Source organism: Oncorhynchus kisutch, linkage group LG5 (assembly GCF_002021735.2).
Source record: "Oncorhynchus kisutch isolate 150728-3 linkage group LG5, Okis_V2, whole genome shotgun sequence".
In the NCBI taxonomy this organism is placed as follows: domain Eukaryota; kingdom Metazoa; phylum Chordata; class Actinopteri; order Salmoniformes; family Salmonidae; genus Oncorhynchus; species Oncorhynchus kisutch.
In genome coordinates this window covers 40,839,785-40,860,997 of record NC_034178.2, presented here as the reverse complement: position 1 = coordinate 40,860,997, position 21,213 = coordinate 40,839,785, and the positions used below count along the sequence as shown (strand labels likewise).

Sequence of the window (21,213 nt, the reverse complement as noted above, 5' to 3'; positions counted from 1 at the left end):
CATGATCACATGTCAACAACCCTATCTGGAAATAGAAAGCCTGTCCCTGGTTAAGGGGGTCTTTATGTAGACTAGTCCTAGATGTGAGACAGTACATTTAATGCATTTATTTTCAGCAGTCATGATTGACCTATTGAGTTAAGAGATTCTAAAATGAACTTTTGAATTTGGTACCTTGAATTAACATAATTTATTGAATAAAATAGGAATCGTCTATCTGGAACACTAACGTTCTAAGTGGGAGTTTTGGAAATCCATGTCGGGATTTCCCTTTGACACACACGCTCCCTGGTAAAGGAACACAGTGTACTCTTAGAGATTGAGCATTTAGGGAGGGGGGCAAGCGGTGTCGGGTATTGGGAAACATTGGCTAAAACCCCGCCTAGGAACTAGAGAACTTGCGTACAAAGATGTGATCAACTTGTATTGTATGAACATTTTAATTGGAAGAATTGTGTTTTTACCAGATGTAAGAAATTGTTGTTTAGTACAGAACAGTAATGTTCCAAAGCATGTTAATGTGTCCCTGCTGTTGAGCTTGTTGATGCCTCCACCTTTGACCCGTTTTGGCCTTAAGTTGATCCTTTTCCAGAATTTTCCTTAATATGACGCGTCCCAGGATCCCTCGGGTTCAGCCATCCCTGGATGACCGCATCTTCCCCACACAGCCCGGCGTCACTGCCGTCTACAGCGTGAGTACACACTCACACATTCACACACATTCATGCTCCATCACAGATACATATGCTCATACCACACATGCTGGTTGTGAACCCTAGCAAGCATATTCCAACCACATATCTCAAGTCTGACACTGCAGGGCGCCAGACTCGACCATTTTGTGACATTTTTCAACCCTTTGACTTGGTCATGCGAGTAAAATGTTTAATTGGTTGCATCGGTGCTAGCTGCATATTCTACATGGTCACTAGGGGTGTAGCAGTTCACCAAAACCACCATTTGATACTTATTGTGGTTTTGGGGTCGGTTTCGGTACAGCAGGAAAATGTTATGAAATTAACAATGTAAAATCAAACTCTATTTGTCACATGCGCCGAATACAACCTTACCGTGAAATGCTTACTTACAAGCCCTTAGCCAACAGTGCAGTTCAAGAAGAGTTAGGAGAATATTTACCAAATAAACTAAAGTAAAAAATAATAAAAAGTAACATAACAACAATGAGGCTATATACAGGGGGTACCGGTACCGAGTCTATGTGCGGGGGTACAGATTAGTTAGTAATTTGTATATGTAGGTAGGGGTGAAGTGACTATGCATAGATAATAAACAGTGAGTAGCAGCAGTGTACAAACAAATAGAGGGGGGGTCAATGTAATAGTCTGGTGGCCATTTGATGATTTGTTCAACAGTCTTATGGCTCAGGGGTAAAAGCTGTTAAGGAGCCTTTTGGTCCTAGACTTGGCACTCCGGTACCGCTTGCCGCGTGGTAGCAGAGAAAACAGCCTATGACTTGGGTGACTGGAATCTCTTACAATATTATGGGTTTTCCTCTGACCCCACATATTATATAGGTCCTGGATGGTGGGAAGCTTGACCCCAGTGATGTACTGGGCCGTACACACTACCCTCTGAAGCGCCTTACGGTCAGATGCCAAGCAGTTGCCATACCAGGCGGTGTTGCAACCGGTCAGGATGCTCTCGATGGTGCAGCTGTAGAACCTTTTGAGTATCTGAGGACCCACACCAAATCTTTTCAGTCTCCTGAGGGGAGGGAATGGTTTTGTCTTGCCCTCTTCATGACTGTCTTGGTGTGTTTGGACCATGATAGTTTGTTGGTGATGTGGACACCAAGGAACTTGAAACTCTCGATCTGCTCCACGACAGCCCCGTTGATGTTAATGGGGGCCTGTTCGGCCCGCCTTTTCCTGTAGTCCACGATCAGCTGCTTTGTCTTGCTCACATTGAGGGAGAGGTTGTTGTCCTGACACCACACTGCCAGTTCTCTGACCTCACTATAGGCTGTCTCATTGTTGTCGTGATCAGGTCTACCTCTGTTTTGTCATCGGCAAACTTAATGTTGGAGTTGTTTGGCCATGCAGTTGTGTGTGAACAGGGAGTACAGGAGGGGACTAAGTACCCACCCCTGAGGGGCCCCAGTGTTGAGGATCCGCGTGGCAGACGTGTTGTTGCCTACCATTACCACCTGGGGGCTGCCCGTCAGCAAGTCCAGGATTCAGTTGCAGAGGGAGGTGTTTAGTCCCAGGGTCCTTAGCTTAGTGTTGAGCTTTGTAGGGCACTATGGTGTTGAACTCTGGGCTGTAGTCAATGAATAGCATTCTCACATAGGTGTTCCGTTTGTCCAGGTAGGAAAGAACAGTGTGGAGTGCGATTGAGATTGCGTAATATCTGGATCTGTTGTGGCGGTATACAAATTGGAGTGGGTCTAGGGTATCCAGGAGGATGCTGTTGATGTGAGCCATGGCCAGTCTTTCAAAGCACTTCATGGCTACTGACGTGAGTGGTACGGGGCGGTAGTCATTTAGGCAGGTTACCTTGCTTCCTTGGGCACAGGGACTATGGTGGTCTGCTTGAAACATGTAGGTTTTACAGACTCCGTCAGGGAAAGGTTGAAGATGTCAGTGAAGACACTTGCTAGTTGGTCCGCGCATGCTTTGAGTACACATCCTGGTAATCCATTTGGCCCTGCGGCTTTTCGAATGTTGACCTGTTTAATGAAAGTTTGAGTTTTAAAGCGTTTCATTTGAATTTGGCGCTCTGCATTTCCCGGGCCAATTGGCCACTTGAGACGCTAGCGTCTCACTATCCCCAAGAGGTTACCTCTTGAAGCTAGGGGGCACTATTTCTATTTTTGGAAAAATAAAGTTCCCAAAGTAAACTGCTTATTTCTCAGGACCAGATGCTATAAATATGCATATAATTGACAGCTTAGGATAGAAAACACTCTAAAGTTTCCAAAACTGTAAAAATATTGTCTGTGAGTATAACATTACTGATATTGCAGGCGAAATCCTGAGACAAATCCAATCAGGAAGTTACTTTTATTTTGAATGACAAACATTAAGTACACTTAGCATCAGGTAGCTTTGTCACGAAAATCAGAAAAGCAATCAAATTAATCGTTTACCTTTGATGATCTTCGGATGTTTTCACTCAAGAGACTCCCAGTTACACAACAAATGTTCCTTTTGTTCCATAAAGATTATTTTTATATCCAAAATACCTCCCGTTTGTTTGGCGCATTATGTTCAGAAATCCACAGGAAAGAGCGGTCACGACAACGCAGACAAATTCCAAGTAATATCCGTAATGTCCACAGAAACATGTCAAACGTTTTTTATAATCAATCCTCAGGTTGTTTTTTAAATATATAATCGATAATATATCAACCGCAAATGTCTTTCACAGTAGGAGAGGGAAAACAATAGCTGTCCAAATTCTGTTGTGAGAGCAAAAGTCATGTGACCACTTGACGCGATGTTATCGTTCTGGCTCATTTTTCTAAATAAAAGCCTGAAACTATCTCTGAAGACTGTTGACACATTAAGGAAGTGATAGGAAAAGGAATCTGGTTGATATCCCTTTAAATGGAGCAATGGGAGGCTATGGAACATGGAGTTTTCAAAATAGAAGCCACTTACTGGTTTGATTTTCCTCAGGGTTTTGCCTGCAATATCAGTTCTGTTATACTCACAGGCAATATTTTGACAGTTTTGGAAACTTTAGAGTGTTTTCTATCCTAATCTATCAATTATATGCATATTCTAGCATCTGGTCCTGAGAAATAGGCCGTTTACTTTGGGAACGTTATTTTTATAGTGCACACTAGCTTCAAGAGGTTAAATATGATCCCCAATTAGAGACGATGATTACCAGCTGCCTCTAATTGGGAATCATACAAATCACCAACATAGAAAATAAACTAGAACACCACATAGAAATAAATAAACTAGATCAGTCAGTCTCCTTGTAGAGTGCAATGTAATCGGTGTCCAAAAATGGCGATTACCGATTTATGAAAACATGAAATCGGCCCTAATTAATCGTCCATTCTGCTTAATCGGTCGACCTCCCACTAGTAATTACCAGTTGGAGGGCCGTACAAATGGATTTATCCCCAGTTGTATGTGGTAAATTGCCACTTGGTTACGAATGCACCATGACACTGCCTCCTTCAATGACAGATGCGCACCTGTGACTCTCATAAAGGGGGCGTGTCTGTAGCATGGTACATTCCCCACTCCGTGCTGTGATGAGCTGTCACTGTTAAGAACAACACAGGGTGCATTGGCCAATTCATTGAACGCTTTGGCTTGCTTGTATAGAGCGGGTACTATGTGTTTGCTGAATTGAGTGCAAGAGGTAAGTTCGTAATGTGGCTCGAGCACTTTCACAAGGTGCTGAAATGCTCTTTTCTCAACCACTGAGAATGGGTGCATATCTTTGGATTGTAAAAAATATTAACATAGCCTACCTATCGCTCTTGTAATTTCTTTGGCCCGGTCAGAATCAGCTGCCAAGGGCTGCTTGAATGCAGATGGGAGACGATGTTGTGTTTCCATCTTGCTCCGGAATACTGGGGTGATGTCGGCGTTTGAGGTGTTGGCAACTGGGTAGGCTATTCTCATTGAGTGTGGTGACATACTGTTAACGTTTTATCCACAACTCTGTTCATCGCCTTTGTAATCTATACAGAACAAAAATATAAACATAACATGTAGTGTTGGTCCCATGTTTCATTAGGTGAAATTTAAAGATACCAGAAATGTTCCATAAGCACAAAAAGCTTATTTCTCTCAAATGTTGTGCACAAATTAGTTTACATCCCTTTTAGTGAGCATTTCTCCTTTGCCAATATAATCTATCCACCTGACAGATGTGGAATATCAGGAAGCTGATTTAAACTGCATGATCACTACAAAGGTGCACCTTTAGCTGGGGACAATAAAAGGACACTCTAAAATGTGCTGTTTTGTCACACAACACAATGCCACAGATGTCTCAAGTTTTGAGGAAGTGTGCAATTGGCATGCTGACTGCAGGAATGTCCACCAGAGCTGTTGCCAGAAAATGTAATGTAAATGTTTCTACCATAAGCCGCTTCCAACGTCACTTTAGAGAATTTGGCAGTACGTCCAACGGGCCTCCCTACCACAGATCACGTGTAATGTTCCTTAGTGCCATAGTTAGACTTTCAAGTAGATTAAAGTAAAAACTATGGCAAGACCTGAAAATTGTTGTCTAGCAATGATCAACAACTCCTTTGACGAAGCTTGAAGAATTTTGAAAAGAATAATGGGCCAATGTTGCACAATCCAGGTGAGGAAAGCTTTCAGAGACTTACCCAGAAAGACTCACAGCTGTAATCGCTGCCAAATGTGCTTATTAACTCGGGGGTGTGAACACTTATGTAAATGAGATATTTCTGTATTTAATTTTCAATACATTTGCAAAAATATCTACTAACACGTTTTCACTTTGCCATTATGGGGTATTGTATGTAGATGGGTGAAAGAGAAAGTAATGTAATTAATTTAGAATTCTGGCTGTAACGCAACAAAATGTGGAATAAGTCTAGGGGTATTAATACCTTTTGAAGGCACTGTATACACTGCTCAAATAAATAAAGGGAACACTTAAACAACACAATGTAACTCCAAGTCAATCACACTTCTGTGAAATCAAACTGTCCACTTAGGAAGCAACACTGATTGACAATAAATTTCACATGCTGTTGTGCAAATTGAATAAACAACAGGTGGAAATTATAGGCAATTAGCAAGACACCCCCAATAAAGGAGTGGTTCTGCAGGTGGTAACCACAGACCACTTCTCAGTTCCTATGCTTCCTGGCTGATGTTTTGGTCACTTTTGAATGCTGGCGGTGCTTTCACTCTAGTGGTAGCATGAGACGGAGTCTACAACCCACACAAGTGGCTCAGGTAGTGCAGCTCATCCAGGATGGCACATCAATGCGAGATGTGGCAAGAAGGTTTGCTGTGTCTGTCAGCGTAGTGTCCAGAGCATGGAGGCGCTACCAGGAGACAGGCCAGTACATCAGGAGAGGTGGAGGAGGCCGTAGGAGGGCAATTAGATCCATAGTATCGACAGAAATATGGCAAACGTTTTTATAATCAATCCTTAAGGTGTTTTTCAAATATCTATTTAATAATATATCAACCGGGACAATTGGCTTCTTAGTAGGAGTGAGAGGCGCCTTTGTCTATTACGCACATATCACTCTGAGAGCCACCAGCTGACCACTGACGCAATGCTGTCGTTCACGCTCATTTTTCAAAATAAAAGCCTGAAACTATGTCTTGTGACTGTAGACACCATTAGGGAAGCCATAGAAAAAGGAATCTGTTTGATATCCCTTTCAATGCTCGATAGGGAGGCATAGGAACGCAGAGTTTTCAAAATAAGAGTCACTTCCTGATTGGATTTTTCTCAGGCTTTCTCCTGCAATATCAGTTCTGTTATACTCAGACTCTTTTTACAGTTTTGGGAACTTTAGAGTGTTTTATATCCTAAGCTATCAATTATATGCATATTCTAGCATCTTGTCCTGAGAAATAGCCCGTTTTACTTTGGGAACGTTATTTTTCCAAAAATGAAAATACTGCCCCCTAGTCTCAAGAGGTTAACTTCTTGGTGACGGGGCAGTATTTTCATGTCCAGATGAAATACATGCCCAAATTCAACTGCCTGCTACTCATCCCCAGAAGATAAGATATGCATATTATTAGTAGATTTGGATAGAAAACACTCTGAAGTTTCTAAAATTGTTTGAATCATGTCTGTGAGTATAACAGAACAGAACTTATCAGAACTTATTTAGCAGGCGAAAACCTGAGGACAAACCATTCAAACCATTTGTTTGTTTTTGAGGTCACTCTCTTTTCAATGGGTTTTCATTGGGGATCCAGATTTCTAAGGTACCTTCTTGCAGTTCCTATCACTTCCACTGGGTGTCAACAGTCTTTAGAATTTGGTTGACTTTATTCCTTTTTGTAATGAAGAAGTACGGCCATCTTGAACGAGGGTCACTTGAAGTGTACTGTTAGATTAGAGGCGCGTGACCAGAAAGCATGCTTCAGTTTTTCTTCCTGTATTGAACACAGATCATCCCGTCTTCAATTGTATTGATTATTTACATTTCAAACGAAATAAAATACCTAAAGTTGTATTACAAAAGTAGTTTAAAATGTTTTGGCAAAGTTTACAGGTAACTTTTGAGATATTTTGAAGTCACGTTGAGCTAGTTGGAACCAGTGTTTTTCTGGATCAAACGCGCCAAATAATTGGACATTTTGGATATATATTTACGGAATGAATTGAACAAAAGAACCATTTGTGATGTTTATGGGACATATTGGAGTGACAACAAAAGAAGCTCGTCAAAGGTAAGGCATGAATGATACTTTTATGTCTGCGTTTTGTGTCGCGCCTGCAGGGTTGAAATATGGTTTCTAGCTTTGTTTATGGATGTGCTATCCTCAGATAATAGCATCGTTTGCTTTCTCCGAAAAGCAGTTTTGAAATCTGACATGTTGGCTGGATTCACAACAAGTGTAGCTTTAATTTGCTATCTTGCATGTGTGATTTAATGAAAGTTAGATTTTTATAGTAATTTATTTGAATTTGGTGCTCTACATTTTCCCTGGCTTTTGGCCAGAGAGGTTAAAGCAAGACCCCTGAACTCTCGTGTATTTTCCGCAGTATGCAATGATATTGGCAGCGACCATGTAACGCTTTTACAACATACAGAAGTGCGCTGTATGTTTGTTTTTTAAATTGAGAGACCAGCTTAAAGTTTTCTTTACTGGCCATCTATTTCACTTGCCTGATCACTTGCATGATGATGAGTGTCTCACACTACTGGCATATCTGGGTGATTTTTTTTCTTCTTCTTCCTTAGCATCCCACGTACCCTAGAGAGGTTAACGTCCCACCGGACCAATATCCAATGAGGTGCAGGGCGCTAAACAGAAATCTTATACATGTATTATACACCATTTTAAAGATAAACTTGTTGTTAATCCCACTACAGTGTCAGATTTCAAAAAGGCTTTACAACAAAAGCATAACATGCTATTATGTTAGGTCAGTACCGAGTCTCAAAAAAACCAAATTTTTCCAGCCAAAGAGAGGAGTCACAAAAAGCATAAATAGAGATAAAAATGAAACAATAACCTTTGATGATCTTCATCAGATGGCACTCATAGGACTTCATGTTACACAATACACGTATGTTTTGTTCGATAAAGTTCATATTTATATCCAGAAATCTGTTTACATTGGCGCGTAATGTTTTGCCTCCAAAACATCCTTTGAAAGTGCAGAGAGCCACGTCAATTTACTGAAATACTCATCATAAATGTTGATGAAAATACAACTGTTATGCATGGAATTAAAGATCTACTTCTCCTTAATGCAACTGCTGTGTCAGATTTCAAAAAAGCTTTACGAAAAAAAGCACACCATGGAATAATCTGAGTACAGCGCTCCGAGACCAAAACAAGAAATACAGAAACACACGATGTTATGGAGTCAACAAAAGTCAGAAATAGCATTATAAATATTCACTTACCTTTGATGATCTTCATCAGAATGCACTCCCAGGAATCCCAGTTCCACAATAAATGTTAGTTTTATTTAAGTAATTTATTTCCAAATACCTCCTTTTTGTTCGCATTTAGTACAGTAATCCAAATGCGCAGGCACTAGGTCCAGACAAAGTGAAAAAAAGTTATATTACAGTTTGTAGAAACATGTCAAACAATGTATATAATCAATCTTCAGGATGTTTTTAATCATAAATCTTCAATAATGTTTCAACCAGAGAATTCCTTTGTCTTTAGAAATGAAGGGGAACAGAGCTAACTCTCACGGGCACGCGCCTGACTGAGCACATGGCCTTCTGGCAGACCCATGACTCAATCAGCTCTCATTCTCTCCCACGTCACAGTAGAAGCCTGAAGCAAGGTTCTAAAGACTGTTGACATCTAGTGGAAGCCGTAGGAAGTGCAATGTGACCCCACAGACACTGTATATTGGATAGGCTAAGACTTGAAAACCTACAAATGTCCCACTTCTTGGTTGGATTATTTCTTAGGTTTTTGTCTGCCATATGAGTTCTGTTATACTCACAGACATCAGTCAAACAGTTTTAGAAACTTCAGAGTGTTTTCTGTCCTAATCTAATAATATGCATATCCTAGCATCTGGGCCTGAGTAGCAGGCAGTTTACTCTGGGCACGCTTTTCATCCAGAAGTGAAAATACTGCCCCCTACCCCAAATGATCTGAATCTAGGATTACAGGGACTCTCCGCAACTATATTCAATGTGCGGGACAAAATTGAGGCTATGGTTAAGAAGTTGGAGCTCTTCTCTGTCTGCATTAACAAAGACAACACACAGGTCTTTCCATCATTGTATGATTTTTTTTGTGTGCAAATGAACTGCAATTTACAGACAATGTCAAATGTGATCTAGCGAAGCACCTGAGTGAGTTGGGTGCGCAATTACACAGGTACTTTCCCTAAACGGATGACACAAACGACTGGATTCGTTATCCCTTTCATGCCCTGCCTCCAGTCGATATCTAAACAAGAGAGCCTTGTCGAAAATTGCAATAAGCGGTTCTGTGAAAATGTAATTTAATCAGAAGCCACTGACAGATTTCTGGTTCGGTCTGCCCTCAGTATCCTGCCTTGGCAAATTGCGCTGTTAAGACACTAATTCCCTTTGCAACCACGTACCCATATGAGAGTGGATCCTTGGCCCTCACTAGCATTAAAACTAAATACAGGCACAGACTGTGTGTGGAAAATGATTTAAGTGTGAGACTCTCTCCAATACAACCCAACATTGCAGAGTTATGTGCATCCTTTCAAGCACACTCTTCTCATTACCCTGTGGTGAGTTATTCACAATTTTTGATTAACAAGAGGTTTTATACGGTTAAATGAAAAGCAAAATGGTTGATTTATTATATTATTATTTGTTCCGTGGTCCTATAAGAGCTATTTGTCACTTCCCACAAGCAGGGTTGTGACAAACTTACACTCATGGCAGGCTTACAATGATGGCAAAAAACAATATGTGAGTGTGTGTTGACCCTGGTGCTAGATGGGGTAGGCATCTTGAGGTTGAATGTTTTGAAGGGGTACGGGACTATAAATAATTTGGGGACCACTGGTCTATCAATACACTTACTTTATAAGATGATACTCAATTTCCTATTGCTTGATGCTGTGGAAAACAATTGATCGCACCAAATAATGGGCTGGTGCCATCAACTTAACTTAGTGGCACCAATGCCACCAGGGGGAAATGTTAGTCTAGAGCCCTGCACTGTCTGTTTAGTTTACACATTCTTTACAGCTTAAAAACGAAGTGTGTGTGTGTAATGTATGACAGAAACATAGGGCATATCACTGAGCTCAGTCTACATCTGGGAAGATGTGGCTGTCACCTTAGGGCTCACTGCCACATGATTCATCATAACTGTCAGCTTCACCCCCCACCTACCCGCTGCCGTGTGTGTGTGTTGCCCACACTCCGTTACCCTGCTTCTCCCAGTCTACTTACTCTGATGCCTGAGTTGACCCCCTCTCCACTGCGGTGTGTGTGGTGTGTCAGAGCCACTGCTGTGCTGAGCCGTGCTGTCTGCCTGGAGGCAAGGGTCTGTGCGGGGGAGGAGACACAGTACAGGAGCCTCTCATACAGTGGAGCTCCGCTCTCTGGAGATGCTTCTGCTGTGGATTAATTTAGAACATATGAAAAATAGGAAAAAAATTCAGAACCTCTGCTAGCAATCCAGACACATACAGTGCATTCGGAAAATATTCAGACTCATTGACTTTTTCCACATTTTGTTACGTTTTTGGCCTTATTCTAAAATTAAGTTTTATTTCCCTCATCAATCTTCACACTATACCCCATAATGACAGCAAAAACAGACCCTTTACTCAGCTGGCTGGTGTGTTTACGGACATTTTCAACCAATCCCTATCCCAGTCTGCTGTTCCCATTTGCTTCAAGAGGGCCAGCATCGTTCCTGTTCCCAAGAAAGCTAAGGTAACTGAGCTAAACATCTATCGCCCCGTAGCACTCTTCCGTCATCGTGAAGTGCTTTGAGAGACCAATCAAGGATCACATCACCTCCACCCTACCTGACACCCTAAACCCACTCCAATTTGCTTACTGCCCCAATAGGTCCACAGATGACGAAATCACACTGCACACTGCTGGACAAGAGGAATACCTATATGTATATACATATTTCCTATGCTGTTCATCGATTACAGCTCAGCATTTAACACTATATATATAACACTATAACACTATAGTAGCCATGTGTAACTGGGTCCTGGACTTTGACGGGCCACCCCCAGGTGGTGAAGGTAGGAAACAACATCTCCACCCCGCTGATCCTCAACACTGGGGCCCCACAATGGTGCGTTCTCAGCCCTTTCCTGTACTCCCTGTTCACCCATGACTGCATGGCCATGCACACCTCCAACTCAATCATCAAGTTTGCAGATGACACAACAGTGGTAGGCTTGATTACTAACAATGACGAGAAGGCCTACAGGGAGGATGTGAGGGCCCTCGGAGTGTGGTGTCAGGAAAATAACCTCACACTCAACGTCAACAAAACAAAGGAGATTGTGGGCTGTTCAGGAAACAGCATAGGGAGCATCCACATTGACGGGACAGTAGTGGAGAAGGTGGAATGTTTTAAGTTCCTTGACCTACACATTGCGGACAAACTCAAATGGTCCACCCACACAGACAGTGTGGTGAAGAAGGCACAATAGCGCCTCTTCAACCTTAGAAATTTGGCTTGTCACCAAAAACACTCTCAAACTTTTACAGATGCACAATCGAGAGCATCCTGTTTATTCTGTATTACCTCCTGGTACGGCAACTGCTCTGCCCACAACCGTAAGGCTCTCGAGAGGGTAGTGAGGTCTGCACAATGCATCACTGGGGGTAAACTACCTGCTCTCCAGGACACCTACACCACCCGGTGTCACAGGAAGGCCAAAAATATCATCAAGGACAACAACCACCCGAGCCACTGCCTGCTCACCCTACTATCATCTAGATGGCAAGGTCAGTACAGGTGCATCAAAACTGGGACCTAGAGACAGAAGCTGTTTTTCAATCACAAGGCCATCAGACTGTTAAACAGCCATCATTAACATTGAGCGGCTGCTGCCAACACACTGACTCAAATCTCTAGCCACAAAATTGGATGTAATAAATATCACTAGTCACTTTAAACAATACCGCTTTATATAATGTTTACCTACCCTACATTACTCATCTCATATGTATATACTGTCCTCTATACCATCTACTGCATATTGCCTATGCTGTTCGGCCATCGCTCATCCATTTATGTTTATGTACATATTCATTCCTTCGCGCGCGCATGAGTGGTAGTTAAATTGTTAGATAACTTGTTAGATATTACTGCGCGGTCGGAACTAGAAGCACAAGCATTTCGCTACACTCTCATTAACATCTGCTAACCATGTGTGTGACCAATACAATCTGATTTTATTTTGTACAAATGGTGGAAAAACAACCCAATTGTCATACTTGAGTAAAAGTAAAGATGCCTTAATAGAAAATTACTAAAGTAAAAGTGAAAATCACGCAATAAAATACTACTTGAGTGAAAGTCTGACCTTTTTTAAATATGCTTATGTATCCAAAGTAAATGTAATTGCTAAAATATACGAATGTATCAAATCAAAAGTATTTATCATTTCACTTTCCTTATGTTAAGACAACCAGATGGCACGATTTTACAAACAAAACATTTGTTTAGTGAGTCTGCAAGATAAGATGACTAGGTATGTTCTCTTGATGTGTGAGAATTTGACAATTTTCCTGTCCTGCTAAGCATTCGAAATGTAAGGAGTACTTTTGGTTGTCAGGGAAAATGGACTAAAAAGTACGTTAATTTCTTTAGGAATGTAGTAAAGTGAAAGTTGACAATTAAACGGGCCTATTTATATAATGAATATGAATTTGGAGGGCGGTGTGCGCAAAGCTGTCATCAAGACAAAGGGTGGCTGCTTTGAATAGTCTCAATGTACGATGTAGAAAATAGTAAAAAATAAAGGAAAACCCTGGAATGAATATGTGTGTCAACTTTTGACTGGTACTATATCTATATTTGCAAAATAATATATGGGGGATTGGAAGTGATGCAGACAATTACATTGATGGATTCTACACTTTATCTGCAATATTAAAGCTGATCTACCCCCTAAAAAAAATATATGAATAGAAAAGTACAGATGCCCCCAAAAAATACTAAAGTAAAAATACTTCAAAGTACTACTTAAGTTCTTTACACCACTGCTCAGTACTTTGTTGAAGCACATTTGGCAGCGATTACAGCCTCGAGTCTTCTTGGGTATGACGCTACAACTTGGCACACCTGTATTTGGGGAGTTTTTCCCCATTCTTCTCTGCAGAGCCTCTCAAGCTGTCAGGTTGAATGGGGAGCGTCGCTGCACAGCTATTTTCAGGTCTCTCCAGAGATGTTAGATCGGGTTCAAGTCCGGGCTTTTGCTGGGCCACTCAAGGACATTCAGAGACTTGTCCCTAAGCCACTCTTGTGTTGTCTTGGCTGTGTGCTTAGGGTCGTTGTCCTATTTTGAAGGTGAACCGTAGCCCAAGTCTGTGGTCCTGAGTGCTCCGGAGCAGGTTTCCATCAAGGACCTCTCTGTACTTTGCTCTGTTCATATTTCCCTTCTTTAAAAAAAAAAAATCCCCACAGCATGATGCTACCACCGCCATGCTTCAAAGTTCAAAAGTGTTCAATCTTGGTTTCATCAGACCAGAGCATCTTTTTTGTCAAGGTCTGAGAGTCCTTTAAGTGACTTTTGGCTAAATCCAAGTGGACTGTCATGTGCCTATTACTGAGGAGTGGCTTACGTCTGGCAACTCCAAAAAGGCCTGATTGGTGGAGTGCTGCAGAGATGGTTGTCCTTGTGGAAGGTTCTCTCATCTCCACATAGGAATTCTGGAGCTCTGTCAGAGTGACCATCGGGTTCTTTGTCACCTCCCTGACCAATGCCCTTCTGCCCCGATTACTTCGTGTGCCCGGCGGCCAGCTCTAGGAAGAGTCTTGACGGTTCCAAACTTCCTCCATTTATGAATGATGGAGTCCACTGTGTTCTTCGGGACCTTCAATGCTGCAGACATTTTTTGATACCCTTCGATTTTTGATATCTCCATTCGATTTGCTTCCATTTAAGAAAAGTTTTTCAATAGAATCGATGGAATGAATACACCTCTGGTCACACGCAAATACAGTTCACTTTCAGCTGTCTGACCAGGTGAAAAAACCCTTTCCAAGCCAAACATTCATATTATGACTCCTGTAACCGCTATACACAACCTGCATTGTCACATCATGGTATGAAAGATGGCTGCCGTTTTATTGGCTCTCAACCAACTGCTATTTTGTTATTTTTTTTCTTCATTGTTTGTAACTTATTTTGTACATAATGTTGCTGCTACCGTCTCTTATGACCAAAAAGAGCTTCTGGACATCAGAACAGCGATTACTCACCTCAAATAGGACAATGAATTTTCTTTAATGAGTCTGATGGGAAGGATATACTCCAAACACCCGAACAGGCCTTCATCCCCATAATTCACTGTAGAAAGAAAGAGATTTTGCGGAACGAGATCTGGGTGCCTTCTGAGGATCAGGTGACGAGTGGCTAATATGCCTTTGCCATCCGTACTTTTAGCTAACGTTCAATTGCTGGAAAATAAATGGGACGAACTGAAAGCACGTGCAGTTGAAGTTGGAGGTTTACATACACCTTAGCCAAATACTATTAAACTCAATTTTTGACAAGTCCTGACATTTAATCAAAGTAATAATTCCCTCTCGTAGGTCAGTTAGACTCACCGCTTTATTTTAAGAATGTGAAATGTCAGAATAATATAAGTGATTTATTTCAGCTTTTATTTCTTTCATCGCATTCCCAATGGGTCAGAAGTTTACATACACTCAATTTAGTATTTGGTAGCATACCCTTTAATTTGTTTAACTTGGGTCAAACGTTTCAGGTAGCCTTCCACAAACTTCCCACAAGAAGTTGGGTGAATTTTGGCCCATTCCTCCTGACAGAGCTGGTGTAACTGAGTCAAGTTTGTTGGCCTCGTTGCTCGCACATGCTTTTTCAGTTCTGCCCACAAATGTTCTATAGGATGAAGTCAGGGCTTTGTTATGGCTTCTCCAATAACTTGACTTTGTTGTCCCTAAGCCATTTTGCCACAACTTTGGAAGTATGCTTGGGGTCTTTGTCCATTTGGAAGACCCATTTGCGACTAAGCTTTACCTTCCTGGCTGGTGTCTTGAGATGTTGCCTCAATATATCCACATAATTTTCCTACCTCATGATGCCATCTATTTTGTGAAGTGCACCAGTCCCTCCTGCAGCAAAGCACCCCCACAACATGATGCTGCCACCTCTGTGCTTCACGGTTGGGATGGTGTTCTTCGGCTTGCAAGCCTCCCCCTTTTTCCTCCAAACATAACAATGGTCATTATGGTCAAACAGTTATATTTTTGTTTCATCAGACCAGAGGACATTTCTCAAAAAAGTACCGTCTTTGTCCCCATATGCAGTTGCAAACCGTGGTCTGGTTTTTTTATGGCGATTTTGGAGCAGTGGCTTCTTCCTTGCTGAGCGGCCTTTCAGGTTGTCAATACAGGACTCGTTTTACTGTTGATATAGATACTTTTGTAACGGTTTCTTCCAGCATCTTCACATGGTCCTTTGCTGTTGTTCTGGGATTGATTTGCACTTTTCACACCAAAGTACATTCAACTCTAGGAGATAGAACACGTCTCCTTCCTGAGCGGTATGACGGCTGCGTGGTCCCATGGTGTTAATACTTGCGTACTATTGTTTGTATAAATGAATGTGTTACCTTCAGGTGTTTGAAAATTGCTCTCAAGGATGAACCAGCCTAGTGGGTGTGTAGAGTTTTTTTTCTGCAGTCTTGACTGATTTCTTTTCATTTTCCCATGATGTCAAGCAAAGAGACACTGAGTTTGAAGGTAGGCCTTGAAATACATCCACAGGTACACCTCCAAATGACTCAAATGATGCTTATCTTGACTTGGAAGAGTTCCAATGGTGGATAGCCATAGCCAGCTAGCTAACAACATAGCATCCCTCTCTGTTTGAGCCGGGTGTTTGTGTAGGCTAAACTAGGTAGCTGCATTCTCTAGCAAAATGAAAGATACAACCAAATAAAGCTAGTTCTATCGCTTATCCTTAATTTTGTGAAAATTTATTTGTTCACTACTTTTCAACTATTGTCTCTCTCTGAGTCAACTATTTCCCACATTGTATGCACTGCAGTGCTAGATAGCTGTAGCTTTTGCTTTCAGTATTAAATTCATTCTCTGACACTTTGATTGGGCGGACAACATGCCAGTTCATGCTGCAAGAGCTCTGATAGGTTGGAAGACGTCCTCCGGAAGTTGTCATAATTACTGTGTAAATCCATTGAAGGGGGTGAGAACCTTGAGCCTTTTGTATTGAAGTCAATGTTCCCAGAGGAGGACAGAAGCTGACTGTCCTCCGGCTACACCAGCGTGCTAACCTACAGAGTGCCCCTGAGGCTATTGTAGACCTTCACTGCAAAACATTGTGTTTTAATCAATTATTTGGTGACATTTAAATATATTTAGTGTAGTTTTATCTAAAGTATAATTTAATGTTAAACATTTATCCTCTGAGTAGCCTCCACAGGCACACACACACACACACTAGTCTCTCCCGTTCTCTTTCACACACGCACAGCTTTAAGTGCTGTTAAAGCCTCAGTCTAAATGAGTGTGACTTTAGAAAAAAAGAACAGGCTCTATGTATACAGTGAACAAAGAGCTTTTTAACTTGTCTAACAATGTTACGAAAACACTGTAACCATCTGTACTGTTCAGATAACTTTGCACAAGTAGGCCTACACACTCTTCCTCCCACACCCTCTTTCTCTCTCACTTACTCCCACTCTCACACACAATCATACACACCCCACTCTTGCATATGCAACCTACCTTTGAAGCATCTCTTTGAGTAGCCTATTCCTTTTCAGTTTTTCCTGTGCCATCCAAATTTGTGCATAGCCTAGTCAGTGGTCAAGTTCAGATTGCTAGCTCGGTAGGTAACATGACTAGCTGGCTAAACATTGTGTCTTTTCTAACCAAAAAATAGCGACTCACAAGTAGTTTAAAACAGTCTGCGACATGCACACGAACCCGGTAGAAAGAAAAAAACAGCTACGGTAATATTGGGCATAACATAATGGTTTTGGCTGGAAGCACACAGCCTTCATCAGTGTAAAGGCACAAGCATTGACTGTAGCTGTGTTTTGGTGTTGTGTTCTGCGCTTAAAAGGGTCTGTCAAACACATGGAACACAAGTTTCTGTGCGGTGAAGAAATAGTGACTCGATTAACCGCTGACTTTTTTTTACAGTTAAAACGTGTTAACTCTGACTTAACTTTTACAGCCCTATTGTTCTCTGATGGATTTAGAGCTCTCAATGTGAAAACATCACAGCAAGATGACACTGTTATTGCTGCAATTACTATACTCTCCTATTTCATATACCGTGTTGAAAGCGGAGCACCGAGGTTCACAGCCAGAGGAAATTGATCCATTGTCTGAATAGGCCAGAAAATGTGACGTATCGCTCCCTATGCAGATTGTCTTACCTTCGTATCTTCATACCGACTTCGACACATCCCGGGATATTCGCTAATACCGATATTGAACACAAGTGATGCTTTTTTTCAAGCCCCTGTAATCCGAAGGTTAACGAGACTAACAATTACAGTGGGGCAAAAAAGTATTTAGTCAGCCACCAATTGTGCAAGTTCTCCCACTTAAAAAGATGAGAGGCCTGTAATTTTCATCATAGGTACACTTCAACTATGAAACACAAAATGAGAGAAAAAATCCAGAAAATCACATTGTAGGATTTTTTATGAATTTATTTGCAAATTATGGTGGAAAATAAGTATTTGGTCACCTACAAACAAGCAAGTTTTCTGGCTCCAACAGACCTGTAACTTCTTCTTTAAGAGGCTCCTCTGTCCTCCACTCGTTACCTGTATTATTGGCACCTGTTTGAACTTATCAGTATAAAAGACACCTGTCCACAACCTCAAACAGTCACACTCCCAACTCCACTATGACCAAGACCAAAGAGCTGTCAAAGGACACCAGAAACAAAATTGTAGACCTGCACCAGGCTGGGAAGACTGAATCTGCAATAGGTAAGCAGCTTGGTTTGAAGAAATCAACTGTGGGAGCAATTATTAGGAAATGGAAGACATACAAGACCACTGACAAATCTCCCTCGATCTGGGGCTCCACGCAAGATCTCACCCTGTGGGGTCAAAATGATCACAAGAACGCTGAGCAAAAATCCCAGAACCACACGGGGGGACCTAGTGAATGACCTGCAGAGAGCTGGGACCAAAGTAACAAAACCTACCATCAGTAACACACTACGCTGCCAGGGACTCAAATCCTGCAGTGCCAGACGTGTCCCCCTGCTTAAGCCAGTACATGTCCAGGCCCGTCTGAAGTTTGCTAGAGAGCATTTGGATGATCCAGAAGAAGATTGGGAGAATGTCATATGGTCAGATGAAACCAAAATATAACTTTTTGGTAAAAACTCAACTCGTCGTGTTTGGAGGACAAAGAATGCTGAGTTGCATCCAAAGAACACCATACCTACTGTGAAGCATGGGGCTGTTTTTCTGCAAAGGGACCAGGACGACTGATCCGTGTAAAGGAAAGAATGAATGGGGCCATGTATCGTGAGATTTTGAGTGAAAACCTCCATCCATCAGCAAGGGCATTGAAGATGAAACGTGGCTGGGTCTTTCAGCATGACAATGATCCCATACACACTGCCCGGGCAATGAAGGAGTGGCTTCGTAAGAAACATTTCAAGGTCCTGGGGTGGCCTAGCCAGTCTCCAGATCTCAACCCCATAGAAAATCTTTGGAGGGAGTTGAAAGTCCGTGTTGCTCAGCAACAGCCCCAAAACATCACTGCTCTAGAGGAGATCTGCATGGAGGAATGGGCCAAAATACCAGCAACAGTGTGTGAAAACCTTGTGAAGACTTACAGAAAACGTTTGACCTCTGTCATTGCCAACAAAGGGTATATAACAAAGTATTGAGAAACCTTTGTTATTGACCAAATACTTTATTTTCCACCATAATTTGCAAATAAATGTATTAAAAATCCTACAATGTGATTTTCTGGGGGGAAAAATCTAATTTTGTCTGTCATAGTTGAAGTGTACCTATGATGAAAATTACAAGCCTCTCTCATCTTTTTAAGTGTGAGAACATGCACAATTGGTGGCTGACTAAATACTTTTTTGCCCCACTGTACATGTAAATTCCCATAGGGAATGCTAGCTAGATTATAACCGGTGCAAACTATTTGACAAACTATTTTCAGGACAGACATCCCAGCTACTCACAAATATTAGACAGCAAGGCTCTTGGTGCAGGGGGGGGGGGTTCTCTGCTGTTACGAAAAGAAGCTTGGTCAAGAAGCTAACCACTTAGCTAGGTAACATGCTACTAAATTAGCAAACCAAATCAAAACTGCAGGACTTTTTAGCACAGTTAACTTAATAGTTATAAGCTGCCAAACATTTAGTTGTAAATTCCATACTGTAACTAGATCATGTGGCAGGTGCTGCACAACAATGAATGTTTCACAAGGCTCTGGTCTCTTGTGGATATGTGCTTGTAAACAAAAATCACGGGACTATACTACCGGTAAGCTTCATAATGAAAATTGTGACCGATGAAATGTAGAACGTGATCTGCTTTATCTCCTAAAGTATTGCAGAATTTGACTGCAGATATTTACATAAAAAGTAGCTACAAATATTCACATTAAATTTTTTATGAAGAAATAGTTTCCGTTCACGGTATTAGAAAAACCATCCCTTGGCTATTTCCAAATACCCTGGTGTATGGTGTGTGTGTATATATATATATATATATATATATATATATATATATATATATATATATATATATATATATATATATATATATATATATATATATATATATATATATATACGGTATACCACCCAAGCCTAGTGTCAGATTTCACGGCATGTGAAGCAGGACTACCAGAGGTTTAACCGAGTACACAGCAATTTATGTTATAACGTCTGTAAACACGTCGGCCTAAACCGGTCCAGAACCGCTCAAAGTCCCCTAAATAGGGGACTTAAACATTTTTATTATGTTGAACAGATGCGATTTGTTTTATGTAATTGACCTATCACATAATTCTGGTTGATAGGTACATGTATACACAGTATTGAGTAGTGTCAGTTTCAAATGACTGTGTGGGTTTGTTGGCGGTCTGCAGGCATGACATCAATGGAAACTATGTTCCTGGGAAGGCTTTGGTCTGCTCTGTGGCCGAGGAGAGGACCGCTTTCTGGACTCTCCCTTCCCTTCCTTTCCCTATGCTCGGCTGTGCAGGTCCTGCCCCTCCCCCACCCTTCCTGTCATTCTGCCTGTCAATGGAATCAGTCACCGGCAGAGACTCATCCCCTGGCAACAGCAGTCCGATTAGCTGCCTTTATCCTGTCAACCAGAGAAAGTGGGCCAAACCGAGATATGTTAGGGATTAAGAGTGAACCAGGGTTGTTGAGAGAATTTTGTCCGAAGACAATCGGAGGGGAGAGAGAGGGAGAGTTACCATTACCTCACAGAGGCTCATGTGTAGCAGCAACAGGTGTGTGGGCAGCAGAAAGCCCAGGGGAGCAGAGGTGAGCCGGCCAGCCTGCATTATCTCTGCTGTGCCAGGCCTGCTACTACAGCAGCACCTGCAGTGTTTTACAGCTCACAGTACAGGACAGTGTCAGGGAAAGGGATACAGCACGAATCACACTGCATGCCCAGCACTGTAAAGGGACAGACCGGGCAGCACAGCCCAGGGCAGAGCCTAAGTCTGCACAGCAAGGCACAACCCGCTTCATGTACAGCATAGGTCCTCTGCTCCTCTGCACAGAGCCAGACAGGAGTTGATCCCTACCTTAAAGTGCCTAATTTACATTCCTCCGCAGGAGCAAGTCTAATGACCTGTGGAGTTCTGTGTGTGTGTGTGCTAG

At 41.8% G+C, this 21,213-nt stretch overlaps 1 protein-coding gene across 13 annotated transcripts in view; it reads left to right on the top strand.

Moving 5' to 3' along the window:
* Nucleotides 1–21,213, top strand: part of LOC109891042 (eukaryotic translation initiation factor 4 gamma 3) — a 69,680-nt gene that overhangs the window by 19,211 nt on the left and 29,256 nt on the right. For 12 of the 13 annotated variants that reach the window (XM_020483322.2, XM_020483318.2, XM_020483316.2 and 9 more), the window contains exon 2: nt 593–692. In XM_020483322.2, coding sequence (XP_020338911.1) covers nt 593–692 — 100 coding nt within the window. The remainder of the gene's footprint in view (nt 1–592; nt 693–21,213) is intronic. The other variant, XM_020483321.2, reaches the window with a different exon arrangement.